The sequence below is a fragment of the Heteronotia binoei genome, chromosome 15 (genome assembly GCF_032191835.1).
Source record: "Heteronotia binoei isolate CCM8104 ecotype False Entrance Well chromosome 15, APGP_CSIRO_Hbin_v1, whole genome shotgun sequence".
NCBI lineage: Eukaryota > Metazoa > Chordata > Lepidosauria > Squamata > Gekkonidae > Heteronotia > Heteronotia binoei.
In genome coordinates, this window is record NC_083237.1 from 63384236 (window position 1) to 63405841 (window position 21606).

Sequence of the window (21606 nt, forward strand, 5' to 3'; positions counted from 1 at the left end):
AAAGGAGATTGTGAGCCACTCTGAGATTCGGAGTGGAGAGTGAGATATAAATCCAACATCATCTTCTTCTCTCTCTTCTACAAGACAGAAGGGACTCTGAGAATATTGGCAGGGTGACTGAAAGAAGTAGAGTAGTTGGAAACGGGGCACACCAGGAAGACTCAGAGCTGAAAAATGAAAATCCCGGGACCTATTTTAAAGCTCTTTAAAACCACAACCAATTCCCAAGAGTAGGCTCTACTGCTGTCACTTTTATGCACCTCTGTATAAAATTAGAGGCTAGAACTCAATATTGGATCCTACAACCAATACTCCCTCTAAGCTGTGGAGTCTTGGGAGCAAAACTTCTACTTTGGGAACTACTGGCATTAAATTTGTGAGCTGCTACAGAAATTAGGTTGCTCTGGGGCCATTTTATCCTGAGTTAAGACACAAATGTGTGTGCTGGAAATGAAAAAAACTGTAACTCATCTTAGAGGGAGCACCGCCTACAACCCACTCCCGTTACGCTGAACCTTTTTTCAAAACATTTCTGCATTGTGCACGCATGCGCATTTCTGGACCTAGAAATCATGGCGACCTCTGGTGACTGACCCCTGCTGAGGGCCTAGAGGATATTCAGGGAGGTGGCTGAATAAAGCCTGCCCCTGCCCTCCTGACTGCTGGTATTCCCAGGAGGTCTCCCATCCCAGTACTCGCCGGAGTTGACTCTGCTGAGCTTCCGAGATCTGACAAGAGAACCCCAGAGAGCACTGAGGTCAGCAGGGAAGAACCTGCTGACTATCCCCGGGCCAAAGGAGGTAAGACTCCAGAGCACTCGTACTCGGGCTTTTTCTGTCATGGCCCCACAGCTCTGGAACCAGCTCCCAGAAGAAATGCGGGCCCTGCGAGACTTTGAACAGTTCCGCAGGGCCTGCCAGACCATCTTGTTCCAGACGGCCTTCACCAGCTGAAACTATTAAATTATCAGTAAACTTGCCAGCGATTGTAGCACAAAGTATTAATGTTTTTAGAATTTTAATGGATTTTTAATTAACTGTAATTATTTGTTATTTATTATATTGTATGTATTGAGCTTTTGCTGTTAGCCCCCTGAGCCGCTTGGTCGGGGAGGGCGGGATACAAATAAAATGTGAATGAATGAATGAATGAATGAATGAATGAATGAATGAATGAATGATCAGGCTTGCCTGAACTACCCAGGTCAGGACACTATGTTGAACCTTCTAATTCCCTTCTGCTAAGCCTTCTTCTGACGAAGGCAAACTTCTGACAAGACGTTTCGAGCAGCTTTGCTGGTCCAAAGAAAACATTTCAAAAAGCACCATGTAATAACGCAACTGCTTGACTCAGCCAGTAATTCAATCGTGGAGATCGCTGCTAGTGGATGTCGCGATGGCCGTGCACATACAGACGGCTTTAAGAAGGGACTGAGGTGGATTCACGGAGGAGTGGTCCATCATCGGCTACCAGCTGAGATGACTAAAGGACGCTTCCATATTCAGAGGCAGCAAACCCAGTGCCAGGAGGCAACGTTAGAGGGAGGCCTCAGCCTCATATTCCTTGTTGTTGTACCTCCACAGTAACCGGTTGGCCATTGTGGGAGCCACGATGCTGGACTAGATGGACCACTGGTCTGATCCAGCAGGGCTCTCCTGATGTTTAAAGTGACACAAACCACTGTGAGCTTTCAAAGTGCTACAGAACTCTTTACTAGGGATGGGCATGAAACGCGAAAATGGTGGTTCGTTTCGTTTTGCGGTTCGCTGGACTACCTGATTCAGTGGGTCGGTTCGGTTCGTGATTTTTTGATTTCCTGAACAATTTACGGTTCTTTGGTTCGGGAAGGCATGGAAAGGCCCCCAAGAGGGCTAGAAAGTTCAGACGCGCCGTGATTTGCCCGGCATGATAACGTCACCCAGAAGTGACGCTATCATACTGGGGGACACTCAATCACTTGGGAAAAAACTCTTATGTTAACCACAGAGTTTTTTCCTGATTGATAAGAGCGTCCCCCTGGTGACATGCCCCGTGCAATAATGTCACTTATGGGTAGGCTTCCCAATCCCCAGGTCCCAGCGGGGGATCCCCTGGTTTTACAGGCTTCCCCCCTCCCCCAGCCAGCTGGCTGGCGGGGGAAGCCCCGCCCCCACAGCCATTATGCACCTCCATGAACGATTCCCATAGGGAATGATGGGGAATTGATCTGCGGGTATTGGGGGCTCTGGGGGGGGCTGTTTTTTGAGGTAGAGGCGCCAAATTTTCAGTATAGCATCTAGTGCCTCTTCCCAAAATACCCCCCAAGTTTCAAAAGGATTGGACCAGGGGGTCCAATTCTATGAGCCCCAAAAGAAGGTGCCCCTATCCTTCTTTATTTTCTATGGAACGAAGGCATTTTAAAAGGTGTGCTGTCCCTTTAAATATGATGGCCAGAACTCCCGTGGAGTTCAATTATGCTTGTCACACCCTTGCTCCTGGCTCCGTCCCCATGTCTCCTGGCCCCACCCCCAAAGTCCCCAGATATTTCTTAAATTGGACTTGGCAACCCTACTTATGGGTGATGTTATCACACCGGGTACATCATGGCATGCAAAGAGGATTCCCCACCGATAAATACACAGATGAACCGCCCCAAAACAAGCCATTTTGTTTTTTTATTTCATGCGCCGCAGCACCATTTGCCAAACTGACTTGCGACAAACCATGAATCGGCCATTTTTAGCACAAAGCAGCTTTGCGGAGAATCGATCCAGCTGGTCTGCAACTGGCATATTTATTGCTCCGCATTTGGGAGGCCCAGGCAGAAGGAAAGGCCATGGAGAGACCGCAAAAAGGGGAAGCGATCTGCTGCTCCACACAGGCCCAAAGATTCGGCTTTCTTCCCCTTTCCCCCCTCCGTGAATTATTGCAGCAAACCTGAACAGATGTCAGCCTGGCATTAAAGTCCTGAAATATAGTTGGCCGAGCAAGTTAAAACTAATGCAAAGTAAAAAGGATGAGTGTCAGGAAGCAGCACTTCTCTTCAAATTTCAGATAAGCTCCTTTCGCCTAAGGGGGTCCCTGATGAAGAGAAAGGGGGCGGGGGAGGGGCGAGCTCTGCTTCCTACCAAGAAACGGCTCCGGAGACAGAGGGCGGCAGCTTGTCAGGAATGCAACGGACAGCCGGTGGGAGGTTCGGTCACTGTCACCTCCCCAACGGACAGCCTCGGGTCACCAGCACAAGATACTCTCGTTCAAGACCCACTAGAGAGTTGGGTTCATGGGAAACCTCCTCTCAGGATCGACATGACTGAATGAAACCAGCCCGTGCTGATTTGGAGCAGTCACTTCCACGAAGAACAATATCCCTCACCACATCTGCTTGGCAAGTACTGCTTTTTTCCAGCCCCCAAGAGAGAGGAAGAGAAACTAAACCAACCAAGCAAAAACCTCCGAAGGAAGTTTAGAATACAAGTAAGGGTCCAGAAGTTAAAAACATCAATAGTTATGTACAAAAATACACGTGTTTATTACAAAAACGTGGTAGGGGCCCCAAATAAAGCCTCATAAAGTCATCAACAAACGCACATGAAAGTGCCATATATGACCTGACACGTTTCGGCCTGCAGGTCTTCTTCAGAGGCCAAATAGTACAAATTTCAACATACAACAAAGTCCCAGTTACCCTTGTAAGGCAATGAAGTTGTGTTGTAATTTGTAAGGCAATGAATACGTTGTGATCCGCCGTTAGCCCATTTACAGGCTAATAGATAGATGGATGGATGGATGGATGGATGGATGGATGGCTAGATGATAGATAGATAGACAGACGGACGGACAATTAATATAGGCATTAATATATGGTATCGCTTTACTATGCTCTGGTAAGTCCTCACCTGGAGTATTGTGTTCAGTTTTGGGCACCACATTTTAAAAAGGGTATAGACAAGCTGGAATGGGTCCAGAGGAGGGCAATGAAGATGGTGAGGGGTCTGGAGACCAAGTCCTATGAGGAAATGTTGAAGGAGCTGGGCATGTTTAGCCTGGAGAGGAGGCAGCTGAGAGGTGATAGGATCACCATCTTCAAGTACTTGAAGGGCTGTCATCTAGAGGATGGTGTGGAATTGTTTTCTGTGGCCCCGGAAGTTAGGACCAGAACCAATGGGTTGAAATTCAATCAAAAGAGTTTCCGGCTCAACATTAGGAAGAACTTCCTAACCGTTAGAGTGATTCTTCAGTGGAACAGGCTTCCTCGGGAGGTGGTGGGCTCTCCTTCCTTGGAGGTTTTCAGAGGCTAGATGGCCATCTGACAGCAATGAAGATCCTTTGAATTTAGGGGGAGGTGTTTGTGAGTTTCCTGCATTGTGCAGGGGGTTGGAATAGATGACCCTGGAGGTCCCTTCCAACTCTATGATGCTACGGTTCTAATGACCCAAAATGGGTTGTTTTGATTTGGAAACGAATGACACTATTTTTTTGGGAAGGCCACAAGTGTATCAGGCCTTATGTCAGCAGCAAATACATAAACAGCAAATAATAATATTGCAAATATGTACCTTCCAGTTTAAGTTCTAAGAGTAATACGCCCTTTTCAGGGCCAACGATAAGGGGATTTTACTCGTAGGATCTAAACTGGAAGATACATTTGAGGCCTTCCAAAAAACTGTCATTCATTTCCAGATTGGAACATTCCATTTTGGGTCCTATATTAATTGTTTATTGCTTTACAACAGGGGTCCTCAAACTACGGCCCGGGGCCAGATGCGGCCCGCTGAGGACGTTTATGCAGCCCGCCGGGTTATGGCAAAATCAGACCGGAAGTGACGTTCGACCTAAACTCGCGTTAGCAACGCACACTTCCGGCACTGGGCTGAGGCGGCAGAGACAGAGTGTGAGGCGATACCGAGGTGAGGTGAGTTCCCAGGCCGGGGTGTGTGGTGTGGGGAAGGGAAGAGAGATGCAGAAGACGGAGAACTGACGGCCCGCGGCCTTGTACAGTATCGGCAGTCCGGCCCTCCAACAGTCTGAGGGACAGTGAACTGGCCCCCTATTTAAAAAGTTTGAGGACCCCTGCTTTACAAGGCTAACAAGGACTTTGTTGTATGCTAAAATTTGTAGAAGGCCTCTGCAGGCCAAAACACATCAGGTCATATATGTATCTTTCATGTGGATTTGTCACTTTGATGATTTTATGAGGCTTCATTTGGGCCCCTAAAAGATTTTTATACGTTTTTGTAATAAACGTGCACTTTTGTCTGTAACCAGTGATGTTTTTAACTTTTGCTAGAATTCTCAACTGCATTTTTCCAGGCCTTCCTTCCTTGCTTCCTCCTGCACTCCGAAGTCACAAAAGCAAAGCTCGGAACGGGTTCAAAAAAGCAAAGCTCGGAATGGAGTCTGGAGCACGGCAGCAGCTCTGAAGTCACTTTGGGTTCAGCACTCACCCATTTGCTCCACAATCTCCGGTGGAAACACTCGGGAGGCAAAAGCCCGCCGGAAGATGTCGGAAAACTCCTTGTCGAGGCCTCCGATGCCCATCTTCTCGAAGTTCCAGTCAGGGTTGATGATGGATTGGCGGTTTTCTCTGGTTTTGGATTTGCCTGTGGGAACAAGAAGCCAATTAAAGAAAGAAAGGGGAGAGAAAACTCATTAGGACACGGGGAGGGAAAAGCAAGCAAGATGCTACAGCAAACTTCAGGCGGTGTGTACGATGTAAGTCTGGTGTGCCTTTAAACCTAGGACTTTTCTGCATTCTTAATTTTCCTCGCTTGTGCGCTCCTGCTCCTTCAGAGGTTTCTCCTGTTCCGCACACGTCTTGCTTCCTCTAGTGGCTGATTCGATATCACACTACTTTATGTCCGGAATTTACACTGGGTATAATATGATGCAATATTGAATTGAACAGTAGAGGGAGCAAAACACATGCAGACCAGCCCTCCCCCTCCTCCTCCGCCAGCAACAGGAACTCACAAGCAAGTAAAATGAGAATGAGGAAAAGCCCCTAGTGAGAGCTGATCAGACACAGTGGCTAACAGCAGGAGTCAGGAAACACAAACATTCCTTGCGATTCTCAGCTCAGCCATGAATTCCCAGAAGGACTTTGGCAAGCCACCATGTCTCCCCTTCAGCTCCACCTGAGCATCTATTACCTGGGCATTCTGATCCTGGCCTACCTTAACTGGGTGTTGTAAGGATTCGGGAAATGCATATTAAATGCTTTTCATTCCAGGAGAAAGAACCATTAAACCTGACCAAACGGCGTGTCAGTTTAACTAAATGGTTGAGTCAACTGAATTTTAATGAATTCTTATCCGTGGGGCTCCCTGCAAATAAGTAATGTGGGGCTCTAAAGACAAAGAGTAAGAATTGTCTTAAACCTGCTTGGAAGTTATAGCCCACCCTAGAAACTCTGCTTTTCTCACTGGAATGTTAAGGACAGCACACTGGACAGCAATTTTGCATAGCTACTGAACGCCAGCCAGAAGAAAGCTTCCAGTCTGAAAGACTCTAGCTCAGGGGTGACAAACATAAAGCCAAGGGGCCAGATCAGGCCCCCAGAGGGGTCCTATCAGGTCGACAAGCAAGTCTGCTTCCGTCTCCCTCTCTCTTGCTTCCTTCTGTGTCACAGCTTGCTTTGCCAGGCTTGCTCAATCGCACAGGAGCTACAGAGCAAAGCCTCTATTTTCTCCATTGGCTGAGGCTTCTCCCTTAGGGAGGAAGGAGAGCTTGCTTTGCCAGGCTCTCTCAATCGCACAGGGGACCTACTGAGCCAAACCTCTCTTCCTTCTGTTGGCTGGGGCTCCTTCCCCTCCTGGTCCCTTAGGGAAGGAAGGAAAGAGCCAGAACTTCCTTTGCCCAGTTCCCTGGATTTCACTGGAGATATATAAAGAAAGCACCTTTAAGACAAACAAGTGCTAATGTTTTAAGCATTTTTTAAGTTTTTTTAAAAAATGTTTAATTGTGTTTGTCTGTGTCCTTTGTAAAGCTTATATCTCTGCTACCTGGCATTATTTATTTATTTATTTATATTGGGATTTATACCCCGCCCTTCGCATTACATTACATGCACATGGCCCGATCAGACAAGGTCTTGTTTATTTCAGATCTGGCCCTCATAACAAATGAGTTCAAAACCCCTCCTCTAGCTGTTCCTATCTCTCCTTAATCAGCTCTAAGAGTTTTCTCCACAGTCTATTAAGCCCACACCACATCTTTTCCCAGTATCAGCCCCGGATCCCTACTTTGAACCATAATCAACCCACGGTTGGTACTTCTTTCTTCCTCCAAGAAAAACACAAAACATACATTTAGATTTAGCCACCAAACACCAAGGGGCCAATGAATTTGCTCATCCAACAGACAAAGCGATTTTGTCTTCTATCACCTGCCTCTGCCTCCCAACTCCAGTATTCCTTGGGGGGGGAGGGGTCTCCCTTCCAATAATATGGCAGGGATGCTATAAATGCCTTTCTTTCTTGATTTCAACCATCGGTCACCATGAAAGCACTGCAAATAAAAAATCAATACTGTAATTCACCCGAGGCCAAAAAGGAAAGAGTTGGTGACATTACTCTTTTTTAGCAACGTGAGAGGTAAGCTTAAAAAATAAAAAAATAAAGGCTCCAGAGATTTTAACGTGAATGTGTTGGAATTCTGAGGTCAGGGTTGGTTTGTTTTTTTAAAAAAAAAATATTTTACATTCCTGTTACACCTTACTGGTTTTTTTAAGTCAGCTGCATTTATGTGTATGTTTCTGCTCCATGTGCAGAGCCGGATTAACAATTAGGCAAAGCAGACACTGGCCTATGGGTCCCCACGCCTTTAGGGGCCCTGGGCTGGCTCCCCCCCCCAGTTTTCTCCCTGCTTGCAGCCCTCCCAGCCTGCGGGCACAGCCAGCAACTGAGGTGCTCTTCGCCCGACTTGCCTGGTGCAGCTGCTGCTGGCGTGGTCGCGACGTGTGCCTCTCTCCCACAGCTTAGTAGAAGGGGCTTTTAAGAAGGTGCCTGCAGTCTGCAGCGGCCGGCGCTCAGACTCTGAGATAATTTGTGAGGGGGGCCCCAAGATTTCTACTGCCTAAGGGCCTCCGCAGCAGCACTGCCCATGAGTCATGGTGACCTCTGAGATAATTTGTGAGGGGGCCCCCAAGATTTCTATTGCCTAAGGGCCTCCGCAGCAGCACTGCCGATGAGTCATGGTGGCCTCAGAGATAATTTGTGAGGGGGCCCCCAAGATTTCTACTGCCCAAGGGCCTCCGCAGCAGCACTGCCCATGAGTCATGGTGACCTCTGGCGACTCCCGCTGGGGGATGGAGGACATTCAGAGAAGTGACTTGTATCACCTGCCTCTGCCTCCCAACTCCAGTATTCCTTGGTGGGGGGGGGAGGTCTCCCTTCCAATAATATGGCAGGGTTGCCGCTGCTTCGCTTCCGAGATCTGATAAAAGTGGGGTTGCCTTATTGTCTTTTAGAAGAAATAAAACGCCTTTTTGAAGGTAAGTTTTAGAAGCTCCAAAACGTACAGTGTGGAAAACTGGAACGCTAATTCAATTTCAAGATACGGCTATTTTTTTTAATGTGACTCACCTCGTCTACAATCGTTTGATGACAATATACCACTGGGAAGTTAAACGCTTTCATGTGTTATCCAAATACGCTACTAGCGCTCTGACTGTATGAGACCATTGCTACACTTCCTTCTATTAAAATGTTTGTATTTTGTATTTTCGGATTTTATTTTTCCTGTCTCTAGGATAGCAAAAAGCTAAGAAGCAAGTGCTAAGGTATCAAACAGGGCTCAGCAATCCATCTCTCTCTTTCTTTAGCGCTAGGTGTATTTGCACCTTTGCTTGCAGAAACCTAAGGCATTTATTCTTTTGCCTTTCTTAAATATGGATGGACTCGAACCAGAAAAAAAAAATAGGTTCATTTCGGTTTGTGGGGCTGCACGAACCCTCACAAGCCTCCCTTAGTTACCGAACCAGTTTGTTTTGTGAGGGTTGTGACGGGCTGCACGAACCCTCACAAGCCTCCCTGGTTACCGAACCAGTTTGTTTTGTGAGGGTTGTGACGGGCTGCACGAACCCTCACAAGCCTCCCTTGGTTACCGAACCAGTTTGTTTTGTGAGGGTTGTGACGGGGTGGAACTCACCGCTTGGACTTCATTTGCACACAGCACCTCGATAAAGTCACTTAAAGGGAAAGTTGCTTTTAAACGGCTTTTGCAAGGTGTGCTGCCGTAACCTCAGCTGGGGCTCCGCTGGGTAGCCCAACAGAGCCCACAAAAGAGCCCATCCTGCAGAGAGTACCCCATGTGGAGGGTCACAGATAGGGATGGGCACAAACCTTGGTTCACAAACCACGACCTGGAGTTTTTTGTGAGGCATTCAGGGTAGTGGGGAGGCTCCTGCCCATCCCTATCCATCGATATGCCAAACAGCACAATTTTAGACTCAAAGTCATAAACGACGCATTTTCTATTGTTAGATGAACATATGTTGATGAACATATGAAGCTGCCTAATACTGAACCAGACCCTTGGTCCATCAAAGTCAGTCTTGTCTACTCAGACGGGCAGCGGTTCTCCAGGGTCTCAAGCTGAGGTTTTTCACGCCTATTTGCCTGGACCCTGTTTAATTGGAGATGCCGGGGATTGAACCTGGGACCTTCTGCTTCCCAAGCAGATGCTCTACCACTGAGCCACAGCCCCATTCATGGCTCTCCAGGTTCTCAAGCGGAGGTTTTTCACACCTGTTACCTGGACCCTGTTTAATTGGAGATGCCGGGGATTGAACCTGGGACCTTCTGCTTACCAAGCAGATGCTCTACCACTGAGCCACAGCCCCATTCATGGCTCTCCAGGGTCTCAAGCTGAGGTTTTTCACGCCTATTTGCCTGGACCCTGTTTAATTGGAGATGCCGGGGATTGAACCTGGGACCTTCTGCTTACCAAGCAGATGCTCTACCACTGAGCCACCGTCCCTCCCAAAGGAGTAAAATAAGTTTCTTATTGAACTTTTTTTTAAAAAAATGCATATATAGCTATCTATTTCAGAAATGTATACAAATTTCCCCACACACACACACCCCCAGTGCACAGACACACACTGAAGAAAAACTTGCATTCCCACCCCCCACCCCCATCCCATGGCTTCAAAATTTCTAGAAACGTTACAGAAACACTGAAGAACTGTGAGGTGGGAACTTCAGACATAGAGAGGAAGGGAGGGGGCTTCCCTAGTCTTTGAAGTCACCAAGTGCCAATTTGGTGTTGTGGTTAAGTGTGCGGACTCTTATCTGGGAGAACCTCCACATGCACCTGCTGGAATGGCCTTGGGACTACCTTTACCTTTTTTTTAGCCATAGCTCTGGCAGAGGTTGTCCTTGAAAGGGCAGCTGCTGTGAGAGCCCTCTCAGCCCCACCCAACTCGCAGGGTGTCTGTTGTGGGGGGAGAAGATCTAGGAGACTGTAAGCTGCTCTGAGTCTCTGAAAGTGGATTGCAACTGCATTATTTAGCACGTGTGACTGCAGTCTTTGGGTGAAGAAGTATACTCCTTTATCTCTTCTGAGCCTACTGCTCATTAATTTCACTGAGTGACCAAATTTTGTGCCTTGATATGTTTAACAAGGAAGCAATTGGTTAGGTAATTTTTTTACTAATTATGTCTGTAATTTTGGTGTCGTGGTTAAGTGTGCGGACTCTTATCTGGGAGAACCAGGTTTGATTCCCCACTCCTCCACTTGCACCTACTGGCATGGCCTTGGGTCAGCCATAGCTCTAATAGAAAGCCAGTCTGGTGTAGTGGTTAAGTGTGCGGACTCTTATCTGGGAGAACCAGGTTTGATTCTCCACTCCTCCACTTGCAGCCGCTGGAATGGCCTTGGGTCAGCCATAGCTCTGGCAGAGGTTGTCCTTGAAAGGGCAGCTGCTGTGAGAGCCCTCTCAGCCCCACCCACCTCGCAGGGTGTCTGTTGTGGGGGGAGAAGATCTAGGAGACTGTAAGCTGCTCTGAGTTTCTGACTCAGAGAGAAGGGCGGGGTATAAATCTGCAATTCTTCTTCTTTTCCGGAAGCAAAGCTGCAGCAACTTGTTTTATCTGGTGACAACTGCGTTACTTGCACAATATTGTGTGTCATTTTGGTTGGTGCTAACAAAAAGATTGCATGGATTTCATTTCATCTCGGTAGCAAGCCGAGCTCCCACTGGCTCGCCCATCTTGTTTTCTAAATCTCTACTGCCACACGCTGGTCATGTGCAGTATTATTAAAATTAAAAACAGCAAAAAAAAAAAACCCAAACCCCAAAACAAAGCAACTCGGGCTCAGATTATTGACTCTATAGATGTTTGCTCCCCTCACCTTGATATCTGATTTTACACCAGAATCAAATCTTGCAGCAGCGCCCTCTTTAAAAAGAAATGGCAGGCTTAGATCTGAGCAAACGGAACTAAGTTTGCCCAGCAGAACTCACACCATTTCCAGCACAGAACTGCTGAAATTAAGAGATGGTTTTAGAAGGCAGTTTAAAAAAATAAATAAAATCAAAGCGGTCAGCTACATTTTTTTCCAAACTCCATTTTAAATATGTGGAATCTAAAAAGTAAAGGTAGTCCCTTGTGCAAGCACCAGTCGTTCCCGACTCTGGGGTGATGTCGCATCACGTTTCCACAGCAGACTTTTGACAGGGTGGTTTGCCATTGCCTTCCCCAAGCTGGGGACTCATTTGACTGACCTCGGAAGGATGGAAGGCTGAGTCAACCTGAGCCTGCTACCTGAACCCAGCTTTCGCCAGGATTGAACTCAGGTCGTGAGCAGAGAGCTCGGACTGCAGTACTGCAGCTTTAGAAGAAGATGAAGAATTGCAGATTTATACCCCGCCCTTCTCTCTGAATCAGAGACTCAGAGCGGCTTACAATCTCCTATATCTTCTCCCCCCACAACAGACACCCTGTGAGGTGGGGGCAGATTTATACCCTGCCCTTCTCTCTGAATCAGAGACTCAGAGCGGCTTACAATTTCCTTTACCTTCACCCCCCACAACAGACACCCTGTGAGGTGGGTGGGGCTGAGAGGACTCTCACAGCAGCTGCCCTTTCAAGGACAACCTCTGCCACAGCTATGGCTGTCCCAAGGCCATTCCAGGAGGTGCAGGTGGAGAAGTGGGGACTCTAACCCGGTTCTCCCAGATAAGAGTCCGCACACTTAACCACTACACCAAACTGGCTCTCTGCACCATGGGGCAGACTGGTGTAGACTGGTGGCTGGGGGTTCACTACAAAACAGCGCCATTTTGAACCTTTGGGGAAGCACAGGCTTGCTTGAAAACATACAGTCAATCCCTGCTGAAATCTCAGGCATTCAAATGGCCTCCTTGACTGTGGGCTCTCCTTTCAACTCCCTCCCATCTTCATCACGCAAAGGGGCTGGCTGGTTTCCCTGGGGACTTCCTGCCCCTGGCATTCTGACACCATCCTCTTTGTCCTCCGCACCCAACAGCCAATGCCCCTCTGCTGCCTGATGCAGAGCTCTTGCAGCTTCCTCTGCCCTCGGCCCACTCACCCAGCCATTGCCTCTGCACCTTCCACACACGGAGAACAAACGAACAAGAAGCAGAAAGCAAGGAAGCCTTGAAAGGGACAGGCAAGAACCAGACGCCAAGGTCTTTCTGGAGACTTTGGCATAATCCTGCTGTCCCTTGGCCTCTCTGGTCTTCCCCTGCAGCGAGAGACAGGAAAGGGAGCCAGAAGGGAGTCCGACCGTGTGCAAAATAATCAGCAGCCTGTGATTTCGTGACTCTCTTTCCTTCAAGTCATATTGCCCTCTTTTTAGGAATTACCATTCCAGGCCATCTGCTCTTTCTCTGCCAAAGGAAGTTTGTCTAATTTAATGAGCGCAGCTCTATATATGCACATCATGCGGGTTATCCATCCCTCTCCCTCTAGGAGGGGCAAAAATATATACGAGATGCTGAAAACTTGTCTGTGTGCCCTCTCTCTGCTCTGAGAGCCGCTTTGGTGTAGCGGTTAAGTGTGCAGTCTTATCCGGAAGAACTGGGTTCAATTCTCCCTCCACATGCACCCGTTGAGTGACCTTGGGTCAGTCACAGTTCTCTCAGAGCTGATCCTCTCAAGAGCAGTTTCTGTCAGAACTCCCTCAGCTTCACCTACCTCACAGAAGAAGAAGAAGAAGAAGAAGAAGAAGAAGAAGAAGAAGAAGAAGAAGAAGAAGAAGAAGATGATAATGATGATATTGGATTTATATCCCGCCCTCCACTCCGAAGAGTCTCAGAGTGGCTCACAATCTCCTTTACCTTCCTCCCCCACAACAGACACCCTGTGAGGTGGGTGGGGCTGGAGAGGGCTCTCACAGCAGTTGCCCTTTCAAGGACAACCTCTTTCAGAGCTCTGGCTGACCCAAGGCCATTCCAGCAGGTGCAAGTGGAGGAGAGGGGAATCAAACCCGGTTCTCCCAGATAAGAGTCCGCACACTAACCACTACACCAAACTGATTATTTTGCTCAAGAGGGCCAGCATTGTCTGCTGCACTATAAGTTCATATATAATCATGAGGCTGCATGCATTTTAAATCTCGCCCCCTCCCCTTTTCGACTGATGCATACACACTCCACCTCACAATTTTCAACAGAAAAGGCTGAGGAGGCCAATGCAGAAACTGTATTGGGTGGGCTCAGCTGGCAAGCAGCCATGACTTCTGCAAGTCTGAAACCTCACGGAGTTTTCCTCATCACAGGGTGAAAGGCCCCGGCTCAGGTCTGACTCCCAGCAAAGAAAAAAGAAGACGACGATTTATATGCTGCCCTTTTCTCTGAATCAGAGACTCAGAGCAGCTTACAATCTCCTGCATCTTCTCCCCTCGCAAAAGACACCCTGTGAAGTAGATGGGGCTGAGAGAGCTCTCCCAGAAGCTGCCCTTTCAAGGACAACTCCTGCGAGAGCTATGGCTGACCCAAGGCAGCTGCAAGTGGAGGAGTGGAGAATCTCCCACTTCTCCCAGATAAGAGTCCACACACTTAACCACTACACCAAACTGGCTCTCGCCAGTTCGGACCTGAAGCCACAGAACATGGAAAGCCTTCTGGCCCAGACCTAGAAAAGCCCCAGCTAGTGGGAGGAGGCAGCGTTGGTCTTGACAGGCCAAGAGCTGGACTCCATAACAGGCAGCATGACAGGTACACGATGCTCAAAGCAGACTGGCAGAAAGAGCCTCTGGTTTCCTCCGCAGCCAGCTGCAGAGCGAGTCGCTGCTGATGTCCAGGCGGAGGTGGCCAAGCGGCAATTAATCCTGCCTGATCTCATCATTTTCACTCTTCTCCTGCCGAGGGGAAAGGAAATCAGGCTGCTGACGGAATGCAGACAGGATGGGATGGGCTGTCTGCACCATGCCAGGGGCTGCAGAACCGCTGCTGGCCTCGGAGAGATCCCTGCCCTGAGCGACAATTAAAAGGAATTCAAGGTCTTCCTTGGAGAGGAAGTTTGGTGTAGTGGTTAAGTGTGTGGACTCTTATCTGGGAGAACTGAGTTTGATTCCCCACTCCTCCACTTGCAGCTGCTGGAATGGCCTTGGGTCAGCCAGAGCTCTGGCAGAGGTTGTCCTTGAAAGGGCAGCTGCTGTGAGAGCCCTCTCCAGCCCCACCCACCTCACAGGGTGTCTGTTGTGGGGGAGGAAGGGAAAGGAGATTGTGAGCCGCTCTGAGACTCTTCTGAGCGGAGGGCGGGATATAAATCCAATATCTTCATCTAGCTCACAGGGTGTCTGTTGTGGGGGAGGAAGGGAAAGGAGACTGTGAGCCGCTCTGAGACTCTTCGGAGTGGAGGGCGGGATATAAATCCAATGTCTTCATCTACCTCACAGGGTGTCTGTTGTGGGGGAGGAAGGGAAAGGAGATTGTGAGCCGCTCTGAGACTCTTAGGAGTGGAGAGCGGGATATAAATCCAATATCTTCATCTACCTCACAGGGTGTCTGTTGTGGGGGAGGAAGGGAAAGGAGATTGTGAGCCGCTCTGAGACTCTTCAGAGTGGAGGGTGGGATATAAATCCAATGTCTTCATCTACCTCACAGGGTGTCTGTTGTGGGCGGGGGGGGGGAGGTAAAGGAGATTGTGAGCCGCTCTGAGACTCTTCGGAGTGGAGGGCGGGATATAAATCCAATATCTTCATCTACCTCACAGGGTGTCTGTTGTGGGGGAGGAAGGTAAAGGAGATTGTGAGCCTCTCTGAGACTCTTCGGAGTGGAGGGCGGGATATAAATCCAGTATCTTCATCTACCTCACAGGGTGTCTGTCGTGGGGTGGGGGGGAGGAAGGTAAAGGAGATTGTGTGCCGCTCTGAGACTCTTCGGAGTGGAGGGCGGGATATAAATCCAATATCATCATCATCATCATCATCATCCTCTTCTTCTTCTTCTTCTTCTTCTTCTATGCCTATGCTTGTACCCACCTCGCTATTAGTTTCAATTAACCTGCGTAGCGAGTAGTATTGCCGTACTCAATAAACAGAAACTTTGTTTCACAACAAAGCTGAGTCTAGTCATCCTTGAAACTTCAATGCCTCGACGCTGACAACAATAATATCCAAAACTAAAAGGAGGGGGAAGTGCAGCTAGACAATCAACCACGGCCCTATGGGTGACGCTCATTACAGAAGGTGAAAAAGGAATGGACTTCAGACCATAAATATACACACACACACTCCATATATACATAACGCCCCCATAAACATCAGGATGTCAACGGTTACTTGGCCCAGTTGTCTTTAGCGAGTAAGTTTTATCTCCAGGGGACCAGGGAAGAAAATTTTACGAAATCTTGTTGGAAGGGAGAGGTTCCACATCCAGAAGGACTTCACGAAGGTTGTGCGTAGAGAACGGGAGGAGAGTCCCTTTGGCGGGACTACTGGCCAACTCGACTTACACACCGCTCAGGGTGAGCGACGGCTTCCCGCTGCCACGTACGTACCGATGAGAGTGAGAGAAGAGCTCTCTGCCTTTTCAAACGCCACTTGGCTGTTCCCGACGACAAGACCGACTTCGATCTGAGTGTGGAGGAAAAACAAAAGACGCCGTTAAAAGGCCTGAAGAATTGCTGATGGCCATACGCGCTCAGCAGTTTTCTTTAGGCAGCCCCTGGACAAGGAGACACTCGTTTTTGTATTGAAGCCAGCTCTGCAGCCCCAGGAAGATCTGCGAGCAGCGAACCATGACATACATCATTCTAACAAGCTGGCATTCAACCTTGACAATGTTTTTAGCGTTACATAACACTTTGCACTCTCAGGTTGTCAAAAGATTGACTCCCAGCTCGATCTTATTTTATTGTGATTTATTTGCACCCTGTCTGTCACCCCACCCCACTCAAAGCAGCTAACGTCATTCTCCTTCCCTCCGTTTTATCCCCCCACCCCCCAACAACCCTGCGAGGAAGGTAAGGCCAAGAAGATATTGATGAGAAGAGGATATTGGATTTATATCCCACCCTCCACTCTGACTCTCAAAGTGGCTCACTATCGCCTTTATCTTCCCCCCTCCCACAACAGACACCCTGTGAGGTAGATGGGGCTGAGAGAGCTCTCCCTGAAGCTGCTCTTTCAAGGACAACTCCTACAAGAGCTCTGGCTGACCCAAGGCCATTCCAGCAGCCATTCTTGGGTCATATGGCACTGGAATGGCCTTGGGTCAGCCAGAGCTCTGGGAGAACTGGGCTGGATTCCCCACTCCTCCACTTGCAGCTGCTGACCCAAGGCCATTCCAGCAGCTGCAAGTGGAGGAGTGGGGAATCAAACCCGGTTCTCCCAGATAAGAGAGCTATGGCTGACCCAAGGCCATTCCAGCAGCTGCAAGCGGAGGAGTGGGGAATCAAACCCGGTTCTCCCAGATAAGAGAGCTCTGGCTGACCCAAGGCCATTCCAGCAGCTGCAAGCGGAGGAGGGGGGAATCAAACCCGGTTCTCCCACATAAGAGCCTGTGCGCTTAACCACTACACCAAACTGGCCAAACAGCAACACAACACAGTGCTATATAACAAAGGCAGGTGGGCACATAGTGCAGGTTGGAGTATAATCAGCGGCCCAGATATAATAGTTCAGATGACAGATCGCTTTCCGGGGGAGGATAGCCGATGGCGTAGGCAATAAGGAAAAGGACGCCCGCTTGCCTCAACCAAACGCCTGGCGGAACAGCTCCGTTTTACGGGCCCTACAGAAAGGTAACAAATCTGGTAGGGCCTGTACCTCCACAGGGATCTGATTCCACCAGTATGCCCCAGCCCTGGTCAAGGCAAGACGGACGTCCTTTGGCCCAGGGATGACCAGAAGATGTCGGCTGGCAGATAGTAGCAACCTTCACTGCCTCAAAGTGCTTTCCAGGGCAGGAGGCTCATTAGTGCAGCTGCCTCAAAACGTGGACCAAAACAACGAACTCCCTCCATGTGAAAAATAATACTCTATGTCAGCGTTTCCCAACTGCAGGGTCGTGACCCGGTACCGGGCCACGGAAGCCTCACTACCGGGCCACAAGAATAGCCAAAGCTAGCCCCGCCCCCAGCATAGCTAGCCCCACCCCATCTCTGTGTTGTGCAGAGAGGAGCTGGGCTGCCTCTCCTTCCTTCTCCCCCACTCCCAGTGTTTGTGAGAAAAGCAGGCATCCACTGGCACTTTAGACCCATGAAGTGTTCTTCAAGATATGAGCTTTCATGTGCCTTGCAGTATGTTCTTTTGGGGAGATTTCCCCAGGAGGCCTGGGTGGCAAAGAAAGGTGTGTGCGTGTTTTTTCAGCCGGGAGGGGTGGGGAGTGGGCATTTCAGTAGCTATTTTTTTTTTACTAAATGACACCTGGGCAGAATTGTTGCTGGCTGGGGTCATCTGATGGTGAGTCTTTCTTATTTCTTTGCCCCCCTCCCTTCTTTCTTTCTTTCCCTGCAAGTGATGCTCTGTCTGTATTCTTGGTGCTGGGAGTGGGGGAAGCAACAATGGGAGGGCTTCTTGGAGAGCCAGTTTGGTGTAGTGGTTAAGTGTGCGGACTCTTATCTGGGAGAACCGGGTTTGATTCCCCACTCCTCCACTTGCACCTGCTGGAATGGCCTTGGGTCAGCCATAGCTCTGGCAGAGGTTGTCCTTGAAAGGGCAGCTGCTGTGAGAGCCCTCTCCAGCCCCACCCACCTCACAGGGTGTCTGTTGTGGGGGAGGAAGGTAAAGGAGATTTTGAGCCGCTCTGAGGCTCTTCGGAGTGGAGGGCGGGATAGAAATCCAATATCTTCATCTACCTCACAGGGTGTCTGTTGTGGGAGAGGAAGGGAAAGGAGACTGTGAGCCGCTCTGAGACTCTTCGGAGTGGAGGGCAGGATATAAATCCAATCTCTTCAACTACCTCACAGGGTGTCTGTTGTGGGGGAGGAAGGGAAAGGAGATTGTGAGCCGCTCTGAGACTCTTCGGAGTGGAGGGCGGGATATAAATCCAATCTCTTCAACTACCTCACAGGGTGTCTGTTGTGGGGGAGGAAGGGAAAGGAGATTGTGAGCCGCTCTGAGACTCTTTGGAGTGGAGGGCGGGATATAAATCCACTCCCCAGTTGTAGCCAGCTGGCCTTCTATGAGATTTCTGTGTGAGTGAGTGAAAAGGAGAGGTGTGGAGGCAGAAAGAGATTATTGGAGATTACTGCGGTATATCTCAACAACAGCACTGGAAGTGATGGTACTATGAACTTGGCACCATTTTACTGGTCCTGCTTTAACAGCTGTCTGACACCAAAATTAAACTCCTCCTGTAGATATTAAAAAGGATGAAAGAAGTTCACTGGCTAAATATCTGCACAACAGGTTGCTTTTAAAGGCATGGGAAACACAGTCAGTAAAAAGTTGCAAGCCCCTCATAAATATCCTTTTTGGGATAACTGCAGAAAAGTTTGTATGAACATATAACTTGAAATTAATTCATTAATTGCAGTACAATTCTCTGCTACCTTTCACAGCAATTTCCCAGTACTTCAACCAAAGAAAAGTATGAAAAATAGCTGTCGAAAGATTTTCTTGAAACCAAGCAAGCTTGGTTGTAGCTTGAGGCAGGGTTCCAGTACTAGCAGCTGAAGGAAGGGTCTACTAAATGCGTCAGCATATTTTGAGGTAGAGCAGCTGCCAGGGTCCAGTGTGGGTGATACACAGTGCTGGCATACCTGATGGCAACAGCACTCTCAACTGCATACACTGGCCAGTGCTGTGTAGGTGGTGCAGGCAATTGAACATGGGCATTAGGAGTGCTTGCAAGCGGGAGAAGAACACACCAACAGATAGGTGCAGGCAGGTGTGGGGGTGGAAAGAGAGGGCCGCCCACTTTCCACACTCATTTTGGCTCAGCATGAATTTCAGAGAGATTTTTCTGAAAATGAATTTACTTCAGAAGAAAAGGCAGGTTTGGGGGGAGTGCCCTGGAAGCAACATCACAGGAAAAGGTGGAGTTTTGGTTCAGTGTGCCCCGGAAGTGACATCACTTGGCCCTTGACACCGCAGGAAATGACACAATTCCTATCTCCTGGCTCCACCCCCAAATTTTAGTGGGCCACGAAGGAGGAGTGTAAAAATAATCGGACCATGGGAAAGAAAAGTTTGGGAAACCCTGCTCTGTGTAATCCACAATATACAACTTTGTCTCAGATAACAATACAGTAATACAGTAAGAAAACCATCCGGTGCACGACACGGCTACGGTCCAACTGTCGAACGCAAGTAAATGCTGACGGATTGAAATGGGCAGTGGCGTTCCAGAAAAATTAAATTACAATTAAATAAAAAATTTAAGGAAGCCAGGAAATGAGTTGTGGCACTTCAACACTACTGAACCTATGGATATGAAAAACAGTCTCTGGAAGAAGGATGGTTCCTATCCAAAGCAAAATTGGACCGGATCGTTTATCGTTGGACTAGTTTGAATGCAATATGACTTTTGGACAGTAGCTGCGTCGTGCACCGGATGGTTTTCTTATTGTATTATTGTATTTAGATCCAAATGGGCAGCCGTGTTAGTCTGAAGCGGTAAAACAAAGTAGGAGTCAAGTTGAACCTTTAAGACCAACGAAGTTTTATTTAGAATGTAAGCTTTCATGTGTTCTAAGCACATTCCATCAGTATTACTGTATTGTTATTTAGGACAGTTGTTGTATATTGTGGATTACACAGAGTATTATTTTTCACATGGAGTGAGTTCGTTGTTCTTCTCCAGTTTCTATACCTCCACGGTCCTGATCTCTGCTGATGTCAAAATGAGAAGCATGAAGGAACCAGCCTCAAGACTGCCGTGGTCCAGCCGCGGCTCCTACCTTCTGTTTTTTGCCTGAAGCAGGCTCTCCTTTCAGGATGCTGGGGTCCATGGCTTCAATGTCCTTGACCAAGAGGCCAAAAAGCTTGTCACTGAAGCTAAACACCAACTGTGGGAAGAAAGTGAGGAAATTAACACAAAAAAGTTTATTTAATAGGGCCATTCATTTTTGGCAAAAGAAAAAGAAAAATATTTAATGCTTCTACTAATCCCCGCCCCCTAAAAAACCCTCATTTTTCAAATCCATCTTTGCACCTACAAGGGCTAAAATGTTTTTCAAGACAGGATGCTGCATATTTCCAAGCCAGTTTGGTGTAGTGGTTAAGTGTGCGGACTCTTATCTGGGAGAGTTGGGTTTGATTCCCCACTCCTTCACTTACAGCTGCTGGAATGGCCTTGGGTCAGCCATAGTTATCACAGAGCTTGACTTGAAAGGGCAGTTGCTGTGAGAGCCCTCTCAGCCCCACCCACCTCACAGGGTGTCTGTTGTGGGGGAGGAAGATAAAGGAGATTGTGAGCCGCTCTGAGACTCTTGAGTGGAGGGCGGAATATAAATCCAATATCTTCATCTACCTCACAAGGTGTCTGTTGTGGGGGAGGAAGGGAAAGGAGATTGTGAGCCGCTCTGAGACTCTTCAGAGTGGAGTGCGGGATATAAATCCAATACCTTCATCTACCTCACAGGGTGTCTCTTGTGGGGGCAGGGGGAAGGGAAAGGAGATTGTGAGCCGCTCTGAGACTCTTCGGAGTGGAAGGCGGGATATAAATCCAATATCTTCATCTACCTCACAGGGTGTCTGTTGTGGGGGGGGGGAAGGAGATTGTGAGCTGCTCTGAGACTCTTCGGAGTGGAAGGCGGGATATAAATCCAATACCTTCATCTACCTCACAGGGTGTCTGTTGTGGGGGAGGAAGATAAAGGAGATTGTGAGCCGCTCTGAGACTCTTGAGTGGAGGGCGGAATATAAATCCAATGTCGTCTTCTTCTGCAACTAAATTTCTGCATATCTTCTGGACCGCCTCTCCCCATATGAACCCCGCCCCCTCTCCGGGCTCTGAGGTCTGCTGCTCAACATCTTCTCATAGTCCCTGGTCCTAAGGACACCTGGCTGGCTTCAATGAGGACCAGGGCCTTTTCGGTCCAGGCCCCTACCTGGTGGACTGAGCTCCCACTGGAGATCCAGGCCCTATGGGACTTACCAAGGTTTCAGACGGCCTGTAAGGAGCTCTTCCACTAGGCTTTTAATTAATCCAGCGGGCGTCATCACTTCTCCCAGCATTTCACCATTATGGTGTTGTGTTATGCTGTT

At 48.6% G+C, this 21606-nt stretch overlaps 1 protein-coding gene across 1 annotated transcript in view; it reads right to left on the reverse strand.

Annotated features, from left to right (window-relative positions):
* NSF (N-ethylmaleimide sensitive factor, vesicle fusing ATPase) overlaps positions 1-21606 on the reverse strand; it is a 159891-nt gene that overhangs the window by 70177 nt on the left and 68108 nt on the right. Inside the window, exons 6-8 of the mRNA XM_060255915.1 lie at positions 20298-20405; positions 15951-16026; positions 5424-5579 (exon numbers count right to left, since the gene is read on the reverse strand). Coding sequence (XP_060111898.1) covers positions 5424-5579; positions 15951-16026; positions 20298-20405 — 340 coding nt within the window. The remainder of the gene's footprint in view (positions 1-5423; positions 5580-15950; positions 16027-20297; positions 20406-21606) is intronic.